Genomic DNA, 27,669 nt, shown 5'->3' with positions numbered 1-27,669 from the left:
GCTGTTGTGAGAGGAAAATAACACCCTGTGTGAGAGATTAGTGCTGTCAAAATTCATCACGGCTTTGCTACAAGGTTCATATGCTGGCAGTGAGCACCCAAGAATCAGGATTGAGAGAGGATCCTCAGCTTCCCACCGTGCCTGCCTGGGAAGGTTGGGTATTTCTCCTCCAGTAAATGTGTTACCTGGCAGTGTCAAGTGATAGTCACAGATAATAAATCCCTGGAGTTTTAAGTAGCTCCTTCTGTTTTGACGTATTTCTTCACTTTGCAGCTTTATGCAGAGTTATTCCTTCAGAACTATATCCTGAATGGAAAACCTGCTTTAAGTTCTCTTGGTTTTGATTCAGGTTTCGGGTAGCTTTGTGACTGTTTGTGCCTGTCAGGCATTACCTGCTGTCTCTCGCTGCACCACTTGCAGATGGAGTGCTTGGGGAGGATGCAGTTTGTCCTGCAGCTCTCCCTGCAGTTGTGTACTGCATTTCTCAGTGTTGTATACTTGGTATAGAATGAAGTAAGATGGGCTATATATTTGCTATAAATGTCTTCTGTAGGCTGGTATTTTTAAAAGCAATCCAATAACATCACTCTTTAGCTAAAGCTATAGCAATGTATATTTAGCAAACAAAAGAGTGAGTTTATGTAATTAATTGATATTTATAATAGATGTGCTGACAGACTTTCTGAATTAAAAAAAGCAAAAGCATATGAAGTACTAGATGTCTTCTAGGGGTTTTTGTGGACTTGGAAACGCTGTCCTTCCAAGTGCTGAGCCATCAGTAGAGCTGCTTGTGTCAGGTGGGCAGGCAGGGTGGTGCTGGTTGTGCCCTGTGCTGTGCAGGGAGCTGAGGGGCAGAGCAAAGCAGTGTTTGTGTCAGGCGGGTGCGCGTCCTGCCAGCCTAAAGGCAGAGAAATTTGCTCTGGCCCCGGCTTTGCCGGGCCAGGCCTAGCCCTTGCTCTGGGCTCTGTGTGCCCCTGCAGTGCTCCCTCCCTGCCCAGCAGCTCCGAGGTGGGAGCAGGGCTGTGCAGAGTGGCAGCAGAACTGCTGCTCCTGGCCTTTCCTGCCTGCACCTCTTGGGCTGTCCCAGCACTTCTCATCACACTTTTCTGCTACCTTTTCTTAATAAAACTGCATCTTGCACGTGGTTTTGAAAAAGGTCAGTATGTGAGATTTATGGGCACTTCTGTGTAATGAGACAAGTGTTGTGCTCTGCTTTGGCTTAAGCAGCGGCAGGATGTGGGGAATTGACAGTGACTCCATGGTTGTTCTGTGGGTCATCAGGACTGTGGATGAGTGAATTCTGCAGGCAGAGGGCTTGGGTGGCTGTGCCCAGGGAGCAGCAGCTGCTCACTGTTGAAATGGACCTTGGCAGAGGCCAGTACAGGAGTATATTTGTTTGTAGGTGACTTGAAAGCACAGGATATGAGTATGCTGAGAGACCTGTTGAACTAAAAATAATCTTGGCCAAATGAGTTTTGCACTTGGGATGGAATTCAGAGGTGAAAGCTGAATGTTGCAATATTTAAATAGACTTTTTCAGCCTCAAGAGTGGAGCCCACTGGGCAGCAGTTCTGGAGAACAGTCCTGGGGCTCGTGGGAGTCGTGTTGCGGAAGAGTCAGTGTTGTGCAGTTGGAAATAATAAATCAGTGCTGCTGCTGTTGTGCAAAGAGACATTTACCATGTATTTAACACACCCCTAACCTGCAAGAGCCATTAACTGAGCACTGAACTCTTCACGGGTTATTATGGCCTTAAACACAGCAGTGCACGTGCACAGCACTGCTGGTGTGCTTGGAGAAAGAGGGAGCCAAAGGAGTGGAGCAAGAGTAGTCAGACATCCAGGAAATAGGACCTAGAGGACAAATTGAAAAGATGGACTCTGCAGAAGAGGAGGCTGAGAAGAAAAATCAAAATTGCTCAGGTATGTGAGAAGTTGCCAGGCAACATGTCAGTGTCTGTTCTTCATGTCCATGTAAGGTGGAGCAAGGAACTTAAATTTCAGAAGGAAAGATTCACATTAGATGCTGTGGAAATCCTTTGTAATGTTAGTGGGGCACTGATGTGGATTGCTACAAAGGGTAGGGAGCAGAGCTGACAGAACAGGTTAAACCTGCCTCTGGCAAAACTGACCTAGGTGAAATTGCTCCTTGGTAGGGACAGAAGGATGACCTGGTGAGATCCTCTCCCATTGTGCTTTTCTGGGATTTGAAAACTCAGCTGTTGATGCTGAAATTTCAATTTAAAAAGTGGTTTGCTTTTTTCCCCCTGGTGGATAGAAAAGTTAACATTTCATAAAACTGCCAGCAGGATTAAAAAACTCACAATGTAAGCAGAAAAACATAAAGGGCTTGCCTGACTTCATCAGAGTTTACTGAGCAGGGAAGTGGTGGGGGAAGTGAGATAGTGGAATTGTTCCCCTGGAAAATACCAGGAGGGGAATACAGGTGTATCTGAAGTTGCTTTGTCAGCTTTTCTAGTGAGTGACTGAAAGAACTCACAGCTCTGAGAGAGAATTGAGAGGTGCTGGAACACTGAGGGGCAGCTGAGCAGGAGCCAGGAGGCTCTGCAGGGGCTCGTGTTTGAGGGATGGAGGCTGCTGTCACAGAAACAGGGGCAGGTGAGTTGTAGTTCAGGGTGCAGTGTGGCAGAACCCCAAATTCATGAGAAGGACATGAGAATGAGGCTTTCTGTGCGTGAGCCCAGCTAAGGAGATGGCAGTTTTCCTAAACCTTGCTTAAGCCAGGCTGCAGTTTTGGGGAGGAATGAGAAGTCCAAGCAGAGCAGGTTTGCCTTTAGCAGTCAAGCAGAGAGCTGTGGCTTTTCTCAGTGCCACAAGTCTTTATCTGCTGTAGTGGGCTCTGCCCCCAGGGAGGGCAATATCAAGAAAACTTAAGTTTTGGTGAACATACCTGACTTGAATTTGGACTGGAAACTGTTGTGCACCCTGGACTATAGCACCACGGGATGAGGGTTTTAATTTATTTATTGCTACTTAGAACAAAGCTTGCTAGTTCAGAACTGTCTTCCAGGCTGTGTAAGAAGGTGACTTCTCTTGATCAAAGTGTGGTGACAGATGGAGTTTCCCAAGGTTTCTTATTTTCAGAAATGCAAATGCTGATTTTTGTTTTCTTTTTCTTTTCCCCTTTCAAACACCTTTGAATTCTTGGGTATTCTGTGCCTGTATGGGTGAGGAACAGCTTGGAAATCAGGGTAAATGACAGGGTGTTTTCCATTTCTGGAAACCCTTTGTCAGCTGGGGGAATGCAGTAACGCTGTACTTCTGTTAATAAAAACATTAAAGCAAATCCATAGGGAGGAGTCAAACTGGTCAAAGTAGGTGTATTTCCCCATCTCTTGTGAAGCTTTGCAGAAGCCTCAGTATGCAAAATATAAAGATTTACTTTTGGTTACACAGGGCGTGTGTATTGTCTTAGAAGTGGTAGTAATGAGAGGAAGGCTCACGTTGCCTTCCTGTACAAAAGGGAAGCATGGATGGGCACCAGGTATGTTCTTGGGTGCTCTGTTTTGTATTATATTCAGACAATTTTTGGCTTTTATGTGTATAAAATAGCCTAAGATTTTTTGAACAAGAATCTTGTGAGACAAAAATATCTGAGTAAATATTAAATGTAGGCTTTCCTTAACAAACATTGTAAAGCCAAATTTAACTATTTTTTAAATTATTCTTTCCTGGGATTTCCAGGGATTGGCTCCGGACTCTTCTGTGTTGAGGAATTGTTAGTAGCAAAAAAATATTTTGTCTTACATTTTAATTGCTGCTTTTTATTTTTAAAATGCTTTACACTGAATTGTTTTTCTGCTAAACGATAGTGACCACTTCAGTAGCTGTGAAGACCAGATTACCATGAGTGCCTTTTAGGGTCACTGCTAGAAGCAATGAGTCTGTTGGGTTTCCCAAGTCTTGCAACTTCTGCTGGAATCTAGTTCAGCCTGCAGTGATTCCAACCCGTGGGCAGGACTGAACCTTCCCTTGGAGGTGTTTGGTGTTCTGTTCATGAGATCATTCTTTGGAACTGCAGGGAACTGCTAGATAGTAAAACTGAATAATATTCTGCCCGTTTCTGGTCATGTACAGGAAGGTTGTTGGCTCATAATGGGGCACACCAGTTCAGTGGCAGCCAGGCTGTGCCACCAAGGACACTTAGGGGAAACCACAGAATAATTCTGTTGTGGTGTTTGGCTTTTTGAGCATTCTGCTTGTTTAAGGAAATAGCCAAAAAAAGGGAAAAAAAGAAGAAAGTTCTATTGCATAAAATGGCACTTGGAGAACTGCAAGCCAGTGTTTGTATCAAGTGTGGGAGACTGACACCTGCTATTTGCTGCTTTATTACTGGTAGTGTTCTCTTTCAAAGAATCTGTTGTACAAGATTTTCTTGCCAGGCAATTTGTATGGCATCCCTGTTTGCAGTGACAAGTGGCAATTTTGTGTGCACTTTGTCCAGTGCAATATTCCAGAGCTGACTGTGTGAGGATAAAGTGGGATAGAGGATAACATGGGACAGAGTAACCTACACTACATCTCACCTGGTGCTCCTGTTGGTAGGGAACCAAAATCCCCATTGCTTCCAACTGCCTGAGCAGGAGAAGAGAGATTCCTGCAGGGAAGGCTCTGCTGAGACAAAAGCTGTCCTGCCTGACACAGGTCAGGGAAGTCAAGGTGGACTTCCAAACTAAAAACTTTGGAAGCTGAAGACCTCATGATGCAATATAAATGAATCTGAGAAATGAAGGAAACATGACCACTCCCAAGGAAATCTCACTGGTTGACACCTGAGATGACTCCAGCTTTGATTCCTGCACAGTTGGCAGGGTTTGTGCTTATTCTGGTCTGAAGGAGGAGAGTCCCACACTTCTGCATGCCAAAGTAGGGCAAATAAACTTTGAAGACGTGGTGGTGTCTCTGACAGTGGAAAGCTGCATCCATGTGCTGATGCTGCTCAGGGATGTGCAGCAGAGGTTCCCTGTCTGCTCTGCACAGGGGTCAGTGCCCAGCCCTGGTGGGGGAGCTTGGATAAGGCAAAGTTGGGGCTCTTTGGCAGAAAACCTGACCAAGTAAGCTCTTTAAAGCTTTAAAATGAATTTGGCATCTACCATCCATCCAAAGGGAGTGTTTAACAGTGCAAAAGTCCTCCCCTCTTTGATAGTGAAGCAGTTTAAACCATCCTTACCCATTTTGGAGGAAGGCTGAAATGGATTTTTTCCCAACAAAATAAAAGGTCAGTAAAGCAGATGTTACTATTTATCTTCACTGTTTAACATTGTACGTTATAAGTAGGAATGCTGTGTGCTGCCACTTAAAACCTAAATAATTTGTTTATTTTGAGCATTATTCCCAGGCTGGGGAAGCTTCCACCTTTGTAACTTAAATATTCTTTGAAATTTAATCAGCTTGAAATTCCTAATGAGTGCTAGTTTCATCTTCCCCTGAGAACTGCATTCTTCCTACGCAGAAATAATTCAGATCACCAGTTGCCTCTTCCTGCACTTTTCTTATAAATCTTTCTAATCTCGTACCCAGGAAAGTTGGAGTTTTCTTAATTTTATCATTTGCTGACTGTTTTTTTTAATAAGGCAAGCTCCACTTTCAGAGGTCAGTCAAAGTACCAAAAATGTTTAATTTTATGCCTTGTACAAAGAAGGGAAGTGATTGAACCAGAATGGAATGTCAAAAGGAGTCTGGATGCAGTGGAAAAAAGCATTGCCACCACTGGTTGTTCTGAAGTAGATAGTAAATGCATAGAGCTGCTGGTGTGACTGGAGAGTCCTGCCAGGAAGATACATTGTGTCTGAATAGTTTTATTCCAGAAGAATGTAGCTGAAAATAAGGCAGATGATTTAATGGCTCCAAGGCATGATGGCTTTGTACATTATCTGTGTATTTTATGAATTATTCCTAAAATGGAATTCAAGTTGAGTCTTTTTTAATAAATCAAAGTCAAATACACATTTTAAAGGCTTTGTGTGGTAAACTCCATGAAAGAAACACTTAGAATAGCTTTTAAATATTTTGTACAGTTATGTGGAGAATCCTCCTTTTTCTGCAGTTCTCTAGTTCTACGCTTGTCACCTTTCCCTGCCCAGGGAGCAGGGAAGGAGCAGTTCCTGCTGGAAGCCTGGCTCTGCAGGGTGTCCCTGGGTGCTGGTTCTGCTGTTCTTGCCCCAGAGTCCTCTGGCACAGCAGCTCTCAGTGCTGGTGGTGCCCGGGATGGCCGAGTGTCCCTGGGCATGGTGAGAGGGATGGGGGGTGGCACCTCGTGCCCGCAGCCCAGGGAGCCCCTGCTGCCCTGCTGCCCTGCTGCCCTGCTGCCCTGCCCCTGCTGCCCCTGCTGCCCTGCCCTGCTGCCCTGCCCTGCTGCCCTGCCCTGCCCTGCCCTGCCCTCCTGGGAGCATGGCAGGGGCCATGTCAGGGCAGTGTCCCACAGGCAGTTCTGTCACACTGTGCCAGTGGCACATTTCAGCTTTGGGCACCGTGTGAGGGGTTAGGGGCCGGAGGCTGCTGATGCCCACTGCCTGCCATTACCACTCTGCCTGGAGGGTGAGCTGCTGCCAGCCCCTACATTTTATGTTAATGTTTTAAAATTATTGGTTTGTTGTTGCTGTTTTGGTTTTTATCAGAAATTCAGCCAGGGCTTTGTGCAGGTGGGTTTTGGTGTTGACTTGGTCCTTGTGGTAATATGCTATTCCCATTTTTGTGCTTGATTTTGCCAAGTAACTGAGCAAGCTTTTCAGTCCTCAAGTAGTCAGAACTCGAGTACAGAACTAAAAATGACTCAGAATTAGTCTGGTGTCCTCTTCATTCACAGAAACTACTGCTCACTTATCCACCTACTATTTTAAGTAAATGGTTAAATATAATCTCTTTCTTATGATCTGAAGCATTATTTTAATTTAAAAAAACAGGGTTTAACATAGTTCCTTACCCCAAACACCAAACAAAAAGGAAGAAGGGAAACTTCCATGAGCTCTTCTATGTGCTTGAAACTGCTTTGTTTGTCTCCCACAGGTACTTGGGCGATGTTTCTTGACAGTGATGCAGGTCCACTTCCAATTCCTGTCCCAGGCTTTGCAGAAAGTCCAGCCAGTGGCACACTCCTGCTTTGCTGAAGCTGTAGCTCAGGAGAGGAAGAACGTTAGTGGGACTGGAGCCTCGAATATAAACCCCACAAATGAGCTGGAAGATGCAATAAGATCCTGGAGAGGAGCAGCAGAGGTATGGAGGTCTTGCTGTAAGACAGTAGATTTAGTGAAAGCTGAAGTCAGCCTGGGCGTCCTGACAAAGGAAGAAAATACCTGATTTTAAAGGCACACTGCATTTGGAGGGGGGAACGTGGCACAGTTGGTTTCAGACACTAAAACTCATTTTGCTCATGTGATGACGGCACTGTCTTTGCCCTGTGTAAATTTTCTTTGTGATAGGGTTGTACATAAGGAGCACACAAGCAATGCAAGCAGATTTTTGTTATTAGTAATGTAATTAGTACTTAGAATTTTGTTATTAGTAATTTGAACACTACCAGTGTTCAAATAGGGCAGACAGAGGGAATTAAAAATAAAAACCTCAACAAGTCTCTGTGAAAGCAGAGCAAAATCTTGATGAAAAATAATCTAGATAATGTCTATTTCTCACAATTTTTGAGCACAAATTCTATTCTATACTTTAAAATCTTTGTGGTAATTTTTAACACTCTGTCTTCATGCTGTTAAGCTTGATGTTGCTTGACCCGTGTTACTTAAATGTGCCACTCTCTGGACTTGTACTTTGACAAACACCTGTCATCTGTGGAATCCTTACTTTGCCAGCCAAAACCAGTGCTTTTTATAAGGACATTCAGTTTTATGAGGTTTTCTGCTTTCCCTGGCTGTATTGAAGCCTGGAGACTGATAGCCCAGAATGGACTCAGACACAGAGCGTGTGTTTTCCCTAAATCCAGAGGACTTGGAGCATGTGCAGTCTCATTTGGCCCCATCCTGACTAGAAATCCTGTCAAGGTTTCAATTTATCACTAACATCTGCAAGGTACAGGAAAGCAAATGAATTACGTGGATGCAGAGGGATTATTTGTGTTTTTTACTGCAGCATAAATTTATTTCACTGGATAAAATAGGGATTTGGGAGTGCTTTAGGTGTATTACAGATAATTGTAACAGGTCTAATCCTGGTATAGCTGTACTTCTTTGGCATAAAAGTAGGTAATTTTATGTGTAATATACTTAGGTTCTTACAACTACTACAGTTTCTAGAAATGCCTTGCAATTGCTATCAAATTTACTTAAACTGTGGTTAAAATTAAACTTGGCTTCACAGAATCAAGGGCCTTAGCTTTGTTTTTTATCTTTTGAGCAACCTTCTTCACCTATTTCTGTTTTTCAGAAATACAAAACCTGTATTTCAAATGAGTTTTGTACAAGTATTGTGCTAATCAAATCCTGTGTTAAATATATATGGGGAGGAGACAGATAAAATACAGATTCTCCATAGTTCCAAAATAACAATAGAAGAAACTTCTCAATTTTTGATTGACTGAAATTGCTGATTTGGAATAGTTGTGTAGGGTATCAGGATAGCATAAGAAAAATATGTGGTTTCTAAATAAATAAGATCTCTCTCTCATAATTGTAGATAGACTAATAGAAATAATTTTGATGGAAGTGTGATGTGAAATACTGAAATCTTTGCCAATTTTTTACTTTGGAGTGGAAGGCAATCCACTGTTTTCCTATAAAATCAGCCTCTCTGGCAGGAGAACACTGCTGCTTCAGAGTGAAGTCCAAGGTGATACTTTGTCAGTAGCTCAAAACTGGTTTTGCTCCTTAAGGTTCACTTTGGGAAATGCAGTATCCTGTCTGTCAGGTGAGCCCCTGTCTGTCCTTTGGCTGTAGTACCAGAAGCCCCCAGTTTGGACATCCTGCTTTTAGAGCAAGACTCCTTCCTAGACTGGAAAATAACCCACATCAATTTGCTTTACAATAATGTAGGATTTCATAGCTAAAAGTAGATATTTGGCTTATTTCTTGTTTTTCAAAATCATATGGCACAAAGCTATTTTCTTGCTGTGCTAAGTTGATCTCAGCATTGTGTGGCCCTTCTCAAATTGCACCACAGTAATCACCCATAACTTTATGAACTGTGTCACCTGTGAACACAGGAGGGCTTGTAGACATGATTTAACATATTTTCTGTTTATGCTGGAGTTAAAAGTCTGTCCTCAGGTAACCACAGCCACAGTGTGGGCTGTGTAACAGGATCCCTGGTCCTGACAGGGAGCTGAAATAATAACAGCAAATGGTGAACCCAAGTGCTTGCAGCACCCATGAGCTGTGCAGGTTACATCAGTTCTGCTTCCAAAGTGGCAGCAGAAGTGGAATAAGTTATAATAAAGTCTCTTCCAGGTCCTTTCCTCCAGGTGCTGCTTCTCATCTCCTGTAGAGGATTTTAAAGTCTGTGGACTTTCTTGTTCTTTTTTGAAATTTAATTAAGCTTGACCTGGTTTAATGCTTACCCTCCTCCCCCTGGATTTTTATTTTACCTTACAGGCCACATCTCGACTGCGAGAAAGAGGCTGTGATGGATGTTTGGCAGGAATTGAAGTTCAGCAGCTTTTCTGCTCACAGACTGTGGCCATCCCTGAACATCAGCTCAAAGAGCTAAACATGAAAATTGACAGTGCTTTGCAGGTGGTTTTTCAAGTCTGCTGCTTTCATGTGCATGTAGTACAGTCAGTGGGTCAAGGAGTGAAACAGGGAAGGAGTGTGTTCCTGCAGAATTGTGTAGCACAGACAGCTCAGAGGTATTTGGGAACTGCAGCTTTGGGGTCTGACATGATAAATGTGTGTATGCCATAGAAGTGAGTGAGGTACATCCTTGTAGCAGTCCCTGGCTGTACCCAGGCACAGTGACTGTGTGCTTGCTTCCTTGCTGATACACCTGTGCTTTCTCAACTTTCTGTTTAATGTCAGGCTTACAAAGGGGCTCTGGAGAGCTTGGGTCATTGTGAATATGCAATGAAGGCTGGCTTCCACTTGAACCCAAAAGCAATTGAAGCAAGTCTTCAGGTAGGATCTGCTAAACCTGCTCTCTTTCATCCCTCCTCACCTTGAAAAGGGTACTTAAAATACACAAACATTTGAACCCATATTAGGATTTTCTGATGTCTTCATTTCTTCTGTTTGATCTGTTCTTCTGCACTTCAGGGCTGTTGCAGTGAAGCTGAAGCTCAGCAAACAGGAAGGAGGCAGACTCCACCTCAGCCCATTCAGTGTGAGCTGCCCACTGTCCCTGTCCAGATTGGATCCCATTTTCTGAAAGGAATCTCCTTCAATGAGTCTGCAGCAGAAAACCTGAAGCTGAAAACGGTAATAACTCCTAATTAACCACAGAAGTAAAGATGGGGGGAGAAAGAGTAGAATTCATTAAAATGTAGAAGACAACAATAAGAGGAGTTTCATGCCAAACCTGTGTTTAAAAGTGATTTTTTTCAGCCTGGCTTCCTGTGGAAACAGGATAGTGATAACATTGTAGGGCTACACCTGTTTCTAATAACATTTTGACCACCTGAGCAGTTTTGGTCAAATATGGGAGAAGCACAGGCATAACAGGCAGAGAGATGGAGGATGCAATGAAGCATCTGGAACTTCTTGAAAAGAGATGTGTTAGCTATGAAGAAATACAGAGGAAAGTGAGCCCTTACAGATTCCCCAGCCAGTGATGCATATATCAGTGCCTTCCTCTTCTTAGGTGCACAAGTCAGCCCAGCCTGGTACTAAGGGAACTTTTTGAAAAAAATACTTTGTAACAGAGCTCCTTTTGAGGACATCTTACAAACTGGAATCAGTTTTTTAGAAAGAATTTTAAATTATGGAGAAGTTAATTGTATTTTCAGTATAAACAAATGGAAAATATGTCCATTCAGAAGTAATTTGGGCAATTTTACTTACCCCTTTCACTTTTTTTTTTTGATAAACCCAGTTCCTTGCTCCTGAAAGAGTTGAAATAATAAGTTGCTCAAAATGCTGCTTTTCTGTTTTCTTTGCAGTGCTTTTTGTAGTTTTGATTAAACTGGTTTATAATAATAAGAACATAAGCAGAAATACTGTTTATGATTTTGGAGCAGTATTGTGTTCCAAACAGCAGAGACAATCTTCCATATTTCTGTTCTGCAATGGAACTCTCCCAGTTCTGTGACTGCTGAGAGGTTGCAGACATTATAGCTGTGTGAAGAGGCTGTAGCACAACGACAAATCCATCTGGAAGCATTGGTGGTACCATTTGTGAATCGTGTGCTGGGTAGCACAGAGTGTTTATTCTGTTTCCAGCACACAATGCTGCAGTTGATCAAGGAAGCCGGATGCCACAATGGACTCACACCCCGGGACGACTCTCCCGTGACTGAAGTGCTGAACCAGGTCTGCCCTTCCACGTGGAGAGGAGCCTGCAAAACTGCTGTGCAGCTGCTGTTTGGCCAGGCTGGACTGGTAGGTGCCCACCAATAGTCTCAGGAAAACAAAGGTTATGTAAACACCCTGAGGAGAAGCTAGGTATTTTGGAGTTTAGAAGTTAATTTGCAGTGTCTTACTCTGTGTTGCTCTCTTTTTAGTGCTGCAGTTTGCTTGATTCTGAGCAGAGTGTGTCCTTGTACAGTGGGGGTCTGTAGGTGGTGTCCGTGGCTGACAGGAACAGAAGAATGCACCAGGTGCTTCCTGGTCTCCATTTCAAGAGAGAACACAAGAAATGAAACTTCTGTTTCATAGAGAAATAGAAATACTTTCAAATCTATAGATGACCATGTTAAAAAAACTAAACAGACCCAAAGACACATCTACCCCCTCTCAAATTAGCTTCAAAACCTGCCATTTTTTCATTTCCTCTCTGCTGTGATTGGAAGCTGAATTTCCTGCCCAGCATAAACCAGCAAGTCTCTGCACCAGGTAATGCTACCTGACATCTCCAACAGAAGACAGAAAAATTAAATGCCTGCTGTAGACATGGTGTTCTTGAGGGGAAGAAAACCTGTGGAATTTACAGTATCTAAGCAGCTGATAAAAATAGATGCTTGGAACATACTCTGATAAGAAAATGCATTTGTGCTCCCATGACTAATTACTGCAATCTCTGCACTTAGTGAAGTGTTTGTGCATGACATGTAGGTGTTTTGGACTACTGTGAGTAGGGGAAAAGGCTGCACCTTCAGCATAGGAAGGAAATGCAAGGATAAAGGTACACTGTAGCCTATGATAACTTTTTCAAGTATTCTTTGAATAGTCTTTAACGTACAGTGAGTTAAATGCTTCTTGCTGGCTCATTGCTGATTCCTTGTTCAAGGTGATGGGGGACCATGAGGGCTTTGTAATGAATTTATGATTAAAGGACCCAAATAGCTGCATATTTTTAAGTCTGTTTTTCAGACAAATCACACAGCTGGTTAGGTGACCTAGACCTTCCATCCTAGCAAATTAAACCTTTTGGTACTGTTAAAAATAAAAGGTTATCCAGTAATGTTGAATGATAAATTGGAAATTATGAATTGGCCAGATATTTCTACTTTAGGGATCCCTTTGATACTAGATATCAGATCTTAGATAGTCCCTTAATAGTAAATACCTGTTAGAGAAGTAGGTTGAAATTGTACTGGAATTCAACTGACTGTTCATATAAAGGCAGCCTAAAATCTAAGGTGCAGACCATCACTGTCATAGCAGCAGGGCCCCTGCTGTCAGTCCTTGCTTCACTGAGATGCAGGGGTGGAAGGGCAGGGGAGGGCAGTGCTTTGTCTGAGAAGTTTTACAAGGAGCCATAAGAAGGTGGTGTTTTTGCAGGGACAGAGAAACTGTGGAATAGTAGGATTTATCAAATTTCTCCTTAGGTGTTTCGAAAGAAAATGTGTATTAACTACTAATAAATATAAGGAGGACTGGAAAAAGGATAGGGTTAAAGGGGATTGTGTCTTCAGCTGCCACAGTTGGTAGGATGCTGGGAGTCAGCAGTGAGGTACAGGAAATGAGGCCAAGGAGGAAGGAGTTTCTCAGCAGCCCTTGGGGAGTGTGCTGTAGCCCAGGAGCAGCTCGTGGCTCCTGAGTGTCTGGATGAGGAGTGCCTGGGAGGATGCTGCCCCTTCCACCATTTCCTTTCCAGGGGGTTTCAGTGCTGTGCACACCCAAGTCCTGCCCCAGGGGGTTTGAGGAGTGGCACGAGGCACATTTGGACTCAGGAATCTGGAAATCTGGTGTCCCCCAGTCTAGACATAACGAGTTAGACCTGCTGCTAATTGAAGCACTGACATTCTTCAGGTTTGTCATCACTTTTGGAGAGTGTCACCATAAAACTTGCTTACACATTCTCCCAAATGACAGTGCTGAGCTATGGAGTTTCACTTGTGTTGGATCCTGAATGTCTCCAAAGATTTTTGCATGAACATCAGGTTCTGAAAGTAGCAGGCTTCACTCTTCAAAGGCACATAATGAGCTGTGCACATGACAGAAGACCTGCGAGCCTGCTCTCCTTCATTCTCACTTTGATTTGTTACAGTTTAGAAGGGGATGAGGGTTGAGGTTTTTCTTTATAAACTGCGTGCCACCTTTTTTTTACAACATCCAGTTACGCTTGTATGTAGCTTCATGCAGTGACAAGAAATTGTAATTTGGGTTTTTAAAGAGTTCTTTGGGTGGAAGGGAGAGAGGAAGCACCTGTAAAACAAGAACAATGGACGTCTGAGGTACAGGAAGCTGTTCTCTAAGCACCACCAGGCGGGGAGGGAGGATGTGTTTATTTGAAGTTTATTTTATGAAGAAGGCAGATAAATGAGTCATGGCACAGCATTACGTAGGCGTTGGTGTACTGCTGTAGATACTGGGCTGTCTGCATTCATTCAGAATTGTGTGTGGATCTGTATCTTAAATGCCCAGCTGGGACAAACATCACTTGACAGTCTCACTGCTTTTAACCTATCTTGTGCCCTTGTTCCTTTTAAGAAGCGACTCATGAAGTGGGGAAAGCACCATGAGTTGTGACTTAGTTTGCTTGGTTATTTTGGGCTGTAGTTTTTTAACATAAATAATTTGAAGTGCTGATTTTCAGTTCTTACCTTAGCATGTGTATAATAAGAATTGCATTTTGAGATTGGGTCAGCTGATGAAATCTGCATGTTTGAATAAAAGTGATGTACATTCAAATAGCTGAATTTGGAGGATGTGCCGAAGTAAAACTTCCAATTGGCCTCATGCAAAGAAGTTAATAGATAAAATTATTTTTTTGTGCTAGCAGACCTTTCCATAGCAAACATCAACATGCATTGCAGGAGCACTAAATTCCCTAGTAAAGTTGAAATCCCAGACGTCCTGACTTTGACAGATGTTGAGAAATGTAAAGCTTTTTGCAAAGGGAAGAAACAAAGGTTTGTCCTGGGGGAGGAACACCCCAACAAAGCCTGGACCATGGGCACCAACCATGCACCACAACCAGAACCTGACACAGACCTGCCCAAATCAGAGTTTTACCTCTGACTTCAGGCCTGAGGTGCAGACTGTGTTTTTCTTGGGAGTTGAGAACAACCACTCCTGAGTTCATTTCTCCTTATTACAGTTATGAGGAGTTATCTGTTAACAGTTATTAACTGTTACAAATGACCCCTGCAATAGGGCTGAATTGCAGATTACCAAATTAAATAAAATTAAAATATACACACACCAAACTACTGGAATTGTCCTGTTACAAAATGAGAGGTATTTTCAGGGGTGGATGATGGTGTGGCCTTTTATCACCATGCTTAGACATGTTTAAAATTGAATAAACCTGGGCAAAGGCTTAGAGTCAACTGAAGTAAAAAGAAGGCCTTCTGCTAAAATATTTGAAAGGTAGGAAATAATTATAATAAAGTGTTATTTTATGGTTTTGTTTAAGTGAGAGAGAAGAAACTCAGCATTTTGTTTCACATTTTTTCATACCCAGTAACAGACAGAAGCAGGACCAATGTAGGTTAGGTGATGGCAACAAAGTCAGTAATGTCCCTTGAGGCTTAGCTATAGGAGAGGACTTCTGCCATTTCAAGGATAAATGGTACAGCTAATCTGCTAGTCACTGAAGCAAGAACTGCTGATTGCTGCCAAAAAGCTGCTGTTTCAGCATGAGCAAAATAGGAAATTATGGAAATGATCAAAAAGGCCAACCCACACAGACTGGACTACAACAGAAAGCATGAACCAAATATGGAACTTACTATCACTAAATTAAAGGCTAAATGAAGCTGAAGTGAATCCATTCCTTTGCCATTGTCTAAAAAGAAAGGTTCATGACACAGGGTTGGTTTTCAAGACTTTACTCTTCCATATGTCTGCATGATGTCTTACAGGTGGCTCAGAGTCCAACAAACTGAACTGTCACTTTTCTTCTCTGTATTTAGTCAGGAATTAATAATAGTGCAGTTTCATTAAGTGGAGTAGAGAAATGTTGGTGTGGAATTTTATAGCCTTAAAAGGGGGTGGTTTGTGTTAGGAATTTTGAAGGGCTTCTGGCTGGATATTACTTGTCTATATCATACCATGCACTACAGTGAAATTATGTAAAACATTTTGCTGAGTAGGTGTTTGGGAGCTCTTAAAGTAGTAACTGTGCTAAATTTCTCAAAAATACTGAGAACTGAGAACTACCAGCAGTGGGGTAGAGCAGCTGGTAGTGGCATAGTGATGCATTACTACAGGATGTAACTGAGAACTAAGTCCTTGAAATACAGGTTTCTGTACTAATCTAATTTTATATTGAAATAGAGTAAATTTACAATAATTTCATGAGTTAGTTTCGTTTTATTTGGTTTTTTTTTTTTTTGTACCTGTAGCATGACTGGAAGGGGAGAGTATTAGAGTTTAATTACAGGGGTGATAAAATAACTAATTCTTAAAATTTTTTCCCTTTTATTTTACTTACTAGGTGGTTGTGGACACGGCACAGATTGAAAATAAAGAAGCCTATGCTCCTCAGATAAGTTTAGAAGGATCAAGAATTGTGGTGCAAGTTCCATCAACTTGGTAAATAAAAATACTGTACTGCAGATTGTGACTGAAATATGTGGGGAAAATTGTTGCAGTACAAATGGAAGAGAGAACGTGCACAATTAGGGCACAGCTTCCTTAAGTTCCTCTATGTGGACTGGTTGAACACCTCCATTCCTAAGGCAAGAGAGGCAGTGCAGGCGGCACTGAGACTTGTAGGAAATGTAAAAGCTTGTTGGTCAAAGAGAAGGTTTCAGAAATAATAATCTGCCAGTACTCCTGTTATGGTCCATCCCAGCAGGTCCCAGCTGTAGCTCAGGAAGGCCGAGAATTGGCTGAGTTGATGTGAGAGCCTTTGCTCTTTCACTGGGCTGTTCTTTAGGTGCTGTCATCAACCACGGACCTCTGGGCTCCAAGAGATGCTGTTCCTGCCAGTTTAGGTGACTGCCTAGTAAAGAATGGTTGATCTGCAGGTTGTGAGGACTTCTTCCCGTTCAAAGCAGCGGGAGCAGGAAGCAGTGCTTGTGTCTAATTGGGAAGGAGTCAGTGTTAGGAATTTCAGTACAACACATTGGATTCACTGGACTGCTTACAGAGGCAGCCTATTCCTAATGGTGCTGCTGGCACGCCCGGAGGGAGGAGAGCCCGGTGCTGTGTCCCGGGGGAGGGGAGGAAGGAAGGAATGTATGCATGTATGGTGTGTGTCCCGGTGTTGTTTCCCGGCGGAAGGAAGGAGTGTCCCGGGGGCAGGGGAAGAAGGAAGGAGTGTGTGTCTGTGTGTCTGTCTGTGTGTTGGTGTGGCGGTGCCCGGGATGGCTGCCGGGGGCAGCGCCGCCTGCTGGCGCTCGGCGGTAGCGCAGGAGCGCGTCCCGAGCCGCCGGTGCCGCTGAGGCGCGGCCGCCCCGCGCTGCTGCGTGCGCGGAACGGGCTCGGGCTCCCGGCACGGGCTGGGCTGTGTCACGCTCTTGCCCTGTTCCAGAAAGGGGTGTTGAGCGTTCGGTGCTCGTTGCCGTGCTGAGCTCTGCCTGCTCTAAAGAGCTCTTGTCAAGATGAGTTCAGTACCCTGTGCTGCTGAACCTCGCAGTTTGGTTAGCTCTGTCCCACAGCAGGCGGAGCTCGGGCTGCAGCCCAGGAGCCCCTAGCATTCCCAGGTCATTCTGCAGGAGTGCAGCAATTGGCCTTCTGTATTCTGACTGATATGGTAGAATTGTTTAACGTAAAAAAGGAGCATTTTGGTTTCTAATTTAAACTTAATGATGACAGGTGTCTGAAAGAAGATCCAGCAACAATGTCTTTGCTGCAGAGGAGTCTGGATCCGGAGAAGACTTTGGGGCTGGTAGATGTGCTCTATACTGCTGTGTTTGATATACACAGGTGGAAGGAAGGAAGGTACATCTCTTTTCTAGTTCAAACTAAGCTTTCCTTGTTGAATAATCTGTGCTGAGAGATTTGATAGTGCCAGCTCATCAAAAGGGGAAAACAAGAGTCAGTCTGAGAGTGAGACACTGTTAATCCCCACAGATACCTTCTGGGTACATCCAGAGATACAGGAGACTGGATATGCTGCTGGTTTGGTTTTAAGCAAGGGTTAAAAAGTATTTATTTCTCTCTTAGAAAAATACTTGATTTATATTAAATTGGTCTCCATTTAGGTCTTGAAGCACAACTAAAATTTAAGAAGTGGAAACTATTGCAAATATGAGGAATAATTTGCTTTATTACCATAAGAAGTAGCTGGTGGACTTGGCAGTCTTTGGTGTTGTTTCTTTCTTGAGCTATTATTGAAATACACGTTTTCCCTCAAAGTACAAACTCAGTTACGTATTAGGTGGTTTGATATACATGTTTTTTTGCTGATGCAGGGAGCAAGCTTTGCCTTGTATTCAGATCCAGTTACAGCGTGAAATCTCAGAATTTGGGAGCCAAGTTGACATGCCATCGGGGAATGGAAGCAAATCTTCAGGGGGTCTGCAAAAGACATTCTCAAAACTGACTTCAAGGTTTACAAAAAAAACTTCCTGCACTAGTACAAGTAACACAGGAAGTTACTCAATCCCCAATACACCTTCCAAAAATGTCTTCATAAGTTCCAGCTCAGAGGAGAAAGCTAAAATGCCCACTAACATGGACGCACGGTTGCAGAACATCCTGAACATCGGTAACTTCCCTCGGAGCGCAGATGCCCTGCAGCCAGTGCAGAGCACAACCAACCAGCTCGTCAATGGCTTTCTAGTGGAAAGAAGGGACAGCTTCTTCAAACCAGATGATGGCAAGGATGACAAAGGTATGAATTTACCAACTGACCAAGAAATGCAGGATGTTATAGATTTCTTGTCTGGTTTTAACATGGGCAAATCCCAGCAGACTTCTCCGATGGTGAAAAGAAGGAACTCTGTTGCATCCTCTACAGCAGCAGAACAAAAGTCAGGAGCAGTTCAACAGCAGCCGCAGTCTGTGTCTCACACCCCACTGCATCCTCCTCAGCAAGGCTTGTCCCAGCAGCAGTCCCAAAAGCAGCAGCAGCAAATGCAGTATTACCAACACTTGCTTCAACCTATTGGACCACAGCAACGTGTACCTGCCAAATGGCTCAGTAATTCTTCACAGCAGCAAGCTCCGGCTGTTGGAGCTGGATTGTCTCATATAAATCAGTGGAACAATCCTGGTTTTTCAGATTTAAGCTCTGATTTGTACAGCTTGGGTCTTGTGAGCAGCTATATGGACAATGTGATGGCAGAGATGTTAGGACAGAAACCACAAGGACCTAGAAACAACACATGGCCAAATCGTGACCAAACTGATGGAGTGTTTGGGATGTTGGGAGAAATCCTGCCTTTTGACCCTGCAGGTGTGTGTCTTTTCCTTTATTATGCTTTTTTTAAGGGTCCTTTTTAAAAGAATACTGTGAAATATGGCTGGCAATAAGTGTCATTTCCCCGTGCTGCCCACCAGATGTAAGGGTGCTGACCAGTGCAAGCAGGGATTTGTGTGTGTGCTTATTTGCTTTTGTAACAGAAGGTGATCTTAAAACTCTCTTTAATAAGCAAGCATGGGAACCAATTCCTTGTTTCTTGTCTCAGTTGTAGTAGTCTGACCTTTCCTTTATGGAGCTCAGCAGAGTACTGAAAAGATATTTACAAATGATGTTCCTCCTATACTTAGTTTGTAAAATTGCTTAAAATCAAACTCTTGAGATCAGGTGTGTTCCCTCTCCTCAAAATTATTCTTCCTGCTCTTTAGCAGTCTTGTAACCTGGAGATACAGCTGGGTTGCATCTTCCCCATATCCCCACATTTTCCCTCCTATGCTCCCCAATTCCCTGGGAGTCATACTGGTTTCTGTTCCACAGCTGGTTCTGCAATTAAAAGTTTGGATGTCAAACGATTAGAGACTAAAGATCAAGTGCCATGAGATTTGCCACATGTGTTTGGACCACCAATAGATTGTAAATATAGATGAATTGAGATAAAATGTTAGAGTCATCAACAAATATCTACAGACCAAGAAACTGACTGTGGAATTTAAGAGGAGATGAATTCCCATGTGGATCATTGGCTTGAGAGCTGGACTTGATGACCCTTGTGGGTCCCTTCCAACTCAGAATATTCTGTGATTGTGTGATTCTAATGGTAGTATTAAGAACAACTTGCACAGCTGCTACCTTGTAAATGTAACTTCTGTTGGCCTGGAGCACAGCTGCAGGAATGTTGTAGTATGCATTTATGGCAACTGCCTGGAGGGAGGAGCAGAGAACAGGGAAACCTTCTATCAAAGAGGGCTCAGTTTCCCGTGCTCATTTGCACTGGCTGTGTTTGGAATGTGTAGGCGTCTCAAACCAGCTCCTTTGACTCAGAATTATGATAGTTCTTTTGTCAACTTAGTTGATTAATTAGTGGAGTTTCTATGGCAAAAATAGCCACCGTAGTTACGCTGTTGCTTAATAACTGTCTTAGTAAGTCTGAATTAGCATCATCTTAGTTAAACATACTTAGGGTATAGACTTAAGGATTATCACAGCCTCTAAGGAAGGACAAAATTATTCTCAGCAAGCACTAAGTCCATGTGTGTGTGGGGAAAAGAAAGCAGGTATGCAAAGGACTGACATTCTCAGCATTTTGAATCCATTCTATTTCTGTAGTATTTTCCTTTTGCTGTTCAAAAAACGACTTGTTTTGTTCCATTTGATGAATGTCAAGGATGTAGAAAGTGGTACTTGGAAAAGGTGACTTACTCAAGGTCCATAAAGGGTGCTCAGTGGATTAAGATACACACTTCTGCAGTTGTAGTGATAAGTAAACAGTATTTTTCACAGATCTGGCATTCAAAAAGCCAAAACCAAACAAAAATCCTTCCAACTAAAGACTTTTCCTCTAGAAAGAGCTTTTCTTCATAGAAGTTGCCAGGTTGAGCTGTGGTGTAGAAATCTGCATTTTAAGCTTTAGTGTCATACAAAAAGCTGTAAACCAGAGAAGTGTTTTTCATTTCCGGGGTTTCCTAGGACTGTACATTTGTCATTTGAAACAAACCACATTGCTTTTTTGATAAGTACTTTTATAGTCTGAAAATGATGTCTCTCTTCAGATGCAAAACTGCTGATTAAGAATTTAGAAAATTGAAAAGTATGGCTTTTCATGTTGAAGGCCTAACTAGTCCCAAAAATGTATTTTGTAGCACTTCAGTCATCACTAACCTGATGAAGGAATGTTGCAATAAGAACTAATAGAAGGAATGTTGGTAACTCCAGTCCTTTGGAGTAAAAAACTATCTGATAAAAACCTGTTCACCTGATGTTTTCAGTGAGGTAAAAATTAACACAAGCTTCTATTCTGAATATTACCAGCACTTTAGAACTTTATGCTGTCCACAAGTAAAAAAGCCTGGATGTCCTTCAGAATCCATCTAGACTCTATTCTTAGATGTGAGGAACTGTCTTCCAGCCTCATCTTAAATAGACGTGAAGATATTTCAGAGGGAGAACAAGCATAAGTGGGGTTGTTTTGTTCCTGGATAGCTCTCAGATAGCCCTTGCTTAACAAAGGAGCCAGAGAAACAAAGTTTTCTTCACTGTCTTTTTAATTTGCATTCAGCAAAACACTGTGAAGGTCTTTTCTGGATGTGTCATATGAGAACAAGGAAACATATCTTCCAAATGCAGTACTGAATGCAGGGAGCTGTCAGATGGAAGAGATTTCTGCTTTGTGAGCTGTGCATGATTGTTGGATGTTCTTCAGTCTTCACTCAATCTCCAGCTGACACTGGCAAGCCAGCAGCTCAGTACTTCCCACTGCAATTACTGTGCATGTAGTCTAGACATTTTCCATAAATCCAGTCAGATTGCCAAGTTTTTTCTCAATGAGGAAAAAAAGGCAAAAGAAAGAGAAGCTGTGGAAACAGTTGTGACTCATTATCAGCAGTCTTTTGAATACAGCAATTGCTTGCTCTGATCAATGGAGCATTTGAAACACTTCTGGATTAAGGCTTTTGCTGTGTCTGCTCAAGACCATGCTTACTCCTTATTGGATGCTTGGGACACAAAAGACATGTTGAGAATGGAAGAATTTTTAAATTACTGATTTTTTTCTGTAAATACAATTCTTATTCTGAAATATTTTGTAGTCAGAATCAGAATGTTTTCAGTATTGTCTCATCACTATAGGAAGGAGGCAGTTTTGGCCCTCTGTGTTCTAGTGTGATCCAAGCAGGATCACAACATAGCTGGAAACCATGTTGCACTCTGGTATCAACTACAGTAACTGTTCTGCTCTTTTTCACATGTGTGGATAAATGTACAGTGTCCATTTCATCAGTGTCTGCTGATGTTGGACCTTTCAGCATAGCCATGATTGTAGTACAAACACAGTTTCCCTGATGGAATGCAAGGGGCAGGTGTACTTCCATGTGATAATTATTATCCACTGTGGATGCTGTGTATCTCATCTTTGTAAAACATTTCCTGTTCAGTGTTCTTCACTGCTCCGTGAAGACCTATCCACTGCTGGCTGCCATTTATCATCAGGGAGGGAATTACTGTGTTGTGGGGTATGGTCACACCTAAAGCATTCAAAGTGCAGCAGAAATCGCTGAGTGTCAGCAATGGACTTGTTGGTTTCTTTCCTTCAGTTGGCTCTGATCCAGAGTTTGCTCGCTATGTTGCTGGGGTGAACCAGGCTATGCAACAGAAGAGGCAAGCACAGCACGTCCGTCGTCCAAGCACCACGCGTGGCAACTGGCCTCTTCCTGATGATCCTCATAAAACCTGGCCCTTCCCTGAGTATTTCACAGAGGGGTAAGAGACTGGACAGGCTGGATGTTTTTATTGTGGAACTTCATTTAGCACCCAGCCTTGGCACAATGTGGGAATACTGAGTGTTTTTTCAGTTGCTGCTGCATCTGTGAAAGCTGCACTTCACTGTTAAGAGCGAGCAATGTGACCTTGCCTGCTTTGCTGATCCCAAGGCACTGACATGCTTGATGTCATCCTTAGAGTGGCATGGATACTGACTGTGACTCCAACAGAGGAAATAAGGAATCTATAGCCCATATGTATTCAGGAGAGTTTTGTCTGAGTATTCTGAAAACAGCTTTAAACAGTTTTGATGAAAAGTGATGCTTTCAAAGTTGCAGTGCTTGATTGAATTCGGTTTTCCAGATTTTAGCCACTTAATCCTGCTACTAAAAGGCAGGTACCTCACAGCAGGTACACTTGTAGTTTTTAATATCTTCCAAATCGTAATTATTTACTACACAAGAAGTGTTTCAAGATTCTCTGTCCATTCGTCCATAACGTAAGAGCAGTGAGTCTCTAGTGTAAAACCAGTAGGATGGATATGTGTTCTAGCTCAGTTTTGCAGTGAAAAAGTCAAGTACTTAGTGATTCCAAACCCAAGCATCACTTGTTTCTCCTTCCTGAAAGGTGCTTCTAATTGGTATAGTTATTGTAGTTAAATATATATAAAGAGGCTGTAACAGACAGAGCAGTTAATGTGACCACTCAGAACTAGTGAAAGTACCTGTATTACTGGCACATTTTACCAACTGAAATGATGTGCTCTGAGGTATCACCTGTGACAAAGATCCAGCACAACTGTGGCAAACAGTCTGGACCAGGCACTGTAAGTACAAGGACTAATACAACTTTCTGTCTTGCAGTGATGTGACAAACAGCTGGTCTGGTACTCAAGGAGACTCTGCCAGCTCAAGTGATGAGACCTCCTCAGCTAACGGAGACAGTTTGTTCTCCATGTTCTCAGGGCCAGACCTTGTTGCTGCTGTAAAGCAGAGGAGGTGAGCAAAATGAACAGAAGTAGACCACTTTGTAATATTCCTTTTGTTTATATGTCATTTCATTTGAGTAGCCAGACAAAGGGAATTCCTGCCAATGAGACGGGTCTCCAGAAACATGAGTTTGTGTACTACACTGGTGATGTGGACCGGGGGATTCCTGAAGTGAGTTGTGTTAGCAGCTTTCTCCTTGTACAAGCCAGTACTGTGCAAACAGCCAGCTGTTCACTGAGGGTCACTGTGCCTAGGAAAGATCTGATGCTTTCCCTCTTCCATGAGAGTCTCCTTTGGATGCCATTTCCTGGGGCTTTACGAGATCCTCGCTGGTTTTGCAGAGTGCCTGGCTGCAGCTGGGCCGTGCCTGTGGGTGCCTTTGCTGGCCTCAGCTGCAGCCCGTGGCACTGGGGAGAAGCTGCTGCTAACCTGCTGTGCACTTCTCACCTTGGCTGCTGCTCTTCTGGGAGTGGGAAATACACTGCTTAGTCCTCTGTTTCTCACAGTAGGAAGAGGAGGCCAAACTGCCTTTGTAAATAATTTCAGTAATGGAAAATTAAGCCAGGATTTTCAGCTACAAACAGTCCACTTCTATCAGTAGTGTGAATTACAGCAGTTCTGCTTTTCTAAAGGGCTGGAGGCTCGGTGTCTTTGGAACCTCAGTGATTGCACAGCAGAGGATAGTCAGAACAATAGTAACAAAAGGCACAACATGAAGCATGAATACCAACCCAATTCCAATCTGGAATTGTTCTCTCAAACTATTTTTCAATCTTTTCTAAAATTGAAATAAGTGGCCAAATATTTGTTTACAGTCACAGAGTAATTTGGAGTCAATACATAGATACAAGATTGTCTGTCTTTTTAGTGAATTAAAAAACAGTCAGTGTCAGTTTCTCACAGATTCTACCTGGATAGCTATTTTTGTGTGCATTATCAGAAAGGAATAAGAGTAGCTACTTTCTGAATCTTTGCACTTAGCCAATACTTCATAGGGAGGGAACAAAAATTGAGCTTCAATGAATATTAAATTGAAATTTATGGCAAAGAGCCAGCTCATAAACAGTCACAGAAAAAGTAGTAATTACTTGTATTAAAAGAAAAAATAAAAAAAGCAGCAGGGAAGGAAAACAAACTCATAAGGGTGACTCCACATGCCAAGCCAGTAGATAGCTGGAGACTGATCATGGAGCAAGAAAAGCCTGTGGTTTATGTAGTGCTCTAAAGAGCAGAATAAAGTTTCCAGAGAGAGTGCTTAATTGACCAAAACCTCAGCTGAAGCAACAGTACTGCTGTCTCCTGTTACTTGTAGAAGAAGTGTTCTGTAGGTCAGGGCCTGACAACATACCAGAGCTAAAGCTGGGCTGTAAGAGGAGGTAGAAGGGTTGAGTGTGCTAAAGGTGACCTGCAAAGGGCTGCTTACCTATGGGAGCCTGATTGGAGCATGCTGACTGGGGTTTTTTACAAAAAGGATGAAATAAAAGACTCTGCTTTAATCTAAACCCATGCCCTTAATCGCTCCTCCTAAAAAAACCAACCAACCAACCAAAACGAAAAAACAAAACAAAAACCCCAAAACAAACAAATAAAAAAGGCAAACCAACCAAACAAAAAAGACCAAAAAACCCAAGGAAAAAAAAAAAGTCTTCCAGAATGCACATGTGGTCAAGGGCTCATATTTAATAACTAGGTGTCAGGTCACAAATTAAACTAAAGGTAGAACATTCTTTGTCAGTAAAATTACTGTGCTTCAGCAGATGTTCCACTTCCTCAACTGGTCTTTTGTCTTATCTGTAAGGTTATTTCAGAAAAGATACTTAAAAAAACCAAAAGAAACCTAGCCACAAGAGCAGGTAACAGAAAAAAACCACAATTTCTGGCAGATTTCTTGAAAGTGGGCAAAAGTCTATCCCAGCTTCCTTTCACCTCTACAAAAATGTTGCAACTGTAGCTCCAAGAACTACTGCATTGTCATGTCCCTGAGAGTTTCTGTATTGTTGCTTTTACCTGTACTGAACAAAAAGTACATGAAACCAAATGTTTCTGAAAACACACGCACTGAAAACTGATCTGTGCCAGTGACAGATTAATGAGGGTGACTCATTTAAAACCAAAAAGTAACAGTCTCTCTTTTTCTGAGCAGAAAACACAGCAGTGGTGAACAGGAACCCAGCACGCTGCCATCGCCTCCACTTCTCTCTGCAGCAGATGACCGCAGTCAGGTGAGCTCGGCGTGGCTTTGCTTAGTCCCTTCTCCTGCTGGCATTTGGGGATGGGTCTGCACAAGGCAGTCAACTGGAAAAGCATCTCTATCTCCAGACTGCTTACTTCAGTGAAAAGCTAAAGCATCTGCACTCAAATAGCAGGAGGTGCTTTTGTCAGTCACTAAGCTTAATATATTGAAATTGGAAGTCATTTACCTTTTTCCCTTTCAGTGAGGCCACTGTGTGTAAAGTAAATGTTTTTTAACGGGCAGATATTTTAAGAATTGAGAGTGCTAGATGTATGCATCAGTTTGGCTTTCAAATATAAACTAACCTTGTGAAAATATCTCAAGGAAGCGATAAGGTGACACGTTAAGTATTGTCTCAAAAAAGCAGCGTTCTGTTGTTAAACCCAAGCACCCCCAACTGATTTTGTTTTCTCAGGATAACAAGACCAAAACCTGGCCTCCCAAGGCCCCGTGGCAGCACACATCCTCTGTGCCGAGCACGCTGCCCAGCCAGAGCACGTCCCTGTACCCCATGAGCAGCCCCGTGAGCCAGTGGAGCGACGCCATGCAGATGCTCCAGTCGCCCATGTGGGCCAGCGACTGCGCCCCGGCAGCCGGCATCTCCTCCGGCTTCGCCTACGCGCAGCAGCAGCAATCCCAGCAGGCTTCCCAGCACAAACAGATGAACAAGGGCTTTAAATCGTTCCCAGTAAAGCACGAACGCAGACCGTCGTACCTGCACCAGTACTAACTGCTTGTCGTGCTGGGAAATGCGGCACAGGGCCAAATGAAAATTACGTTACTTTGATTCACAGTGCTGTGTTGGCTACATCCTGTTTCTCTCGTGGTGTGGGATTGAGGGGGTTTGGGTGAGATAGACAAACTCTTGCATTCTGAGTTACAGTGCTGAGCAAATATGGCCAATGTGTTTGGTGTACGTGAAACAGCCCAAAACTGTGATGCAGAAATGCTTTTAAAAATGTGTAATTGCCTTTACTTTCAAGACATTTTTTTTTCTAAAAACAACTGCTGAAGGACTACCATACAAGAAACACTGTATTTTATAGCTATTTTTCATATAGATTTATAGTTAAAACATCTTACTGAAACACATTGGATATGTTGAAGCAAATATATAGTGGTCACTTTGCTCAACACTGTTTGTGTTTAAATTTATAAAGGACAAGCTGTAGAACCTTTGTATTCTCCATTACAGCCTGTGGGCAGCTTTTTTAAAATGAAGTGCAACAGCAGCTTTTCCTGTGCTACACAAGTGAGTTCATTTGGGAACTGCTGCAGAAACAGTTGCAAAACTGAGTTTTGTGGCAGTTTCTTTACTGTAGGTGAAGATCAACAGAACCACTCAGCCTTGTGTCGTCAACATTACCTGAGCTGCTTGACATAGATGGCACCTGTGTGGACAGTGGGACCCTGGTGCTCACACACCCGTGTGCACAGTGGGACCCTGGTGCTCACACACCCGTGTGCACAGTGGGACCCTGGTTCCACACAAACCATGTCCTATGGCTGCGTTTGGCCAAAGGCATTATCCACACGGTGCTCCCACAGTGTGTGAAAGCAAAGCCTAAGAGACTACTTGCATTTATTTAAAGTCTTATTTCAGATGCTATGGTTGATTGAAAATTGTGAGCTGGCTCAGAAGATACTAAAACTGAAATGTGGGGTAGCAGTTAGTTAAAAGAACATTATTTTTTTTAAAAGGATAAAGTAATTATTTGCAGTCAATATGTGCCATTAAGTGAACCTGTGGAATTAGGAATAATCTTCCAACCAAAGTGGATGGGGGCGAGTGACTGGTGCTTACAAATTCAAGAACAATGGTAAATATATGTATACCTATCCCACTGTATATGAATTGAGATTACAGAAGATTCTTTATATAGTTAGAGCTTATTTAAATTTTCATATTTCATCTTTGAAAGAGTCTAAAAACCACAATATTTTCTGGTATAAGAGTTTTGACAGTATTAATCTTATTTTTGTATTTTTCTTAAGTCATATCATTCTAATATGTTAACTACTAGTAAAATGGGTTATTAGTTCTAACTACATAATTTTTTCAATGAAGATAAAGCACATTTTTTGGTTTTGGTTTTACAAACTAAGTACATCTATATCTAAAGATACCAAAAAACAAATACTATATATATATATATATATA

The 27,669-nt window shown here is 42.6% G+C and overlaps 1 protein-coding gene across 2 annotated transcripts in view; it reads left to right on the top strand.

The window, feature by feature from the left end:
• GARRE1 (granule associated Rac and RHOG effector 1) overlaps positions 1 to 26,295 on the top strand; it is a 52,352-nt gene extending 26,057 nt beyond the window's left edge. Inside the window, exons 1-13 of one of the 2 annotated variants that reach the window (XM_041396248.1) lie at positions 1,810 to 1,922; positions 7,026 to 7,232; positions 9,557 to 9,697; positions 9,980 to 10,075; positions 10,214 to 10,375; positions 11,336 to 11,494; positions 15,939 to 16,036; positions 17,264 to 17,389; positions 17,863 to 18,848; positions 22,121 to 22,286; positions 23,150 to 23,284; positions 25,419 to 25,497; positions 25,924 to 26,295. In XM_041396248.1, coding sequence (XP_041252182.1) covers positions 7,053 to 7,232; positions 9,557 to 9,697; positions 9,980 to 10,075; positions 10,214 to 10,375; positions 11,336 to 11,494; positions 15,939 to 16,036; positions 17,264 to 17,389; positions 17,863 to 18,848; positions 22,121 to 22,286; positions 23,150 to 23,284; positions 25,419 to 25,497; positions 25,924 to 26,238 — 2,643 coding nt within the window. In that variant the 5' untranslated portion in view covers positions 1,810 to 1,922; positions 7,026 to 7,052 and the 3' untranslated portion in view covers positions 26,239 to 26,295. Of the gene's footprint in view, positions 1 to 1,809; positions 1,923 to 7,025; positions 7,233 to 9,556; positions 9,698 to 9,979; positions 10,076 to 10,213; positions 10,376 to 11,335; positions 11,495 to 15,938; positions 16,037 to 17,263; positions 17,390 to 17,862; positions 18,849 to 22,120; positions 22,287 to 23,149; positions 23,285 to 25,418; positions 25,498 to 25,923 lie in introns of those variants that run through there. The other variant, XM_041396247.1, reaches the window with a different exon arrangement.
• Positions 26,296 to 27,669: the final 1,374 nt, after the last annotated feature.

Source organism: Onychostruthus taczanowskii, unplaced genomic scaffold (assembly GCF_017590055.1).
Source record: "Onychostruthus taczanowskii isolate IOZ18803 unplaced genomic scaffold, ASM1759005v1 scaffold127, whole genome shotgun sequence".
NCBI classification, from domain to species: Eukaryota; Metazoa; Chordata; class Aves; order Passeriformes; family Passeridae; genus Onychostruthus; species Onychostruthus taczanowskii.
This window is presented reverse-complemented; position numbering and strand designations above follow the sequence as displayed.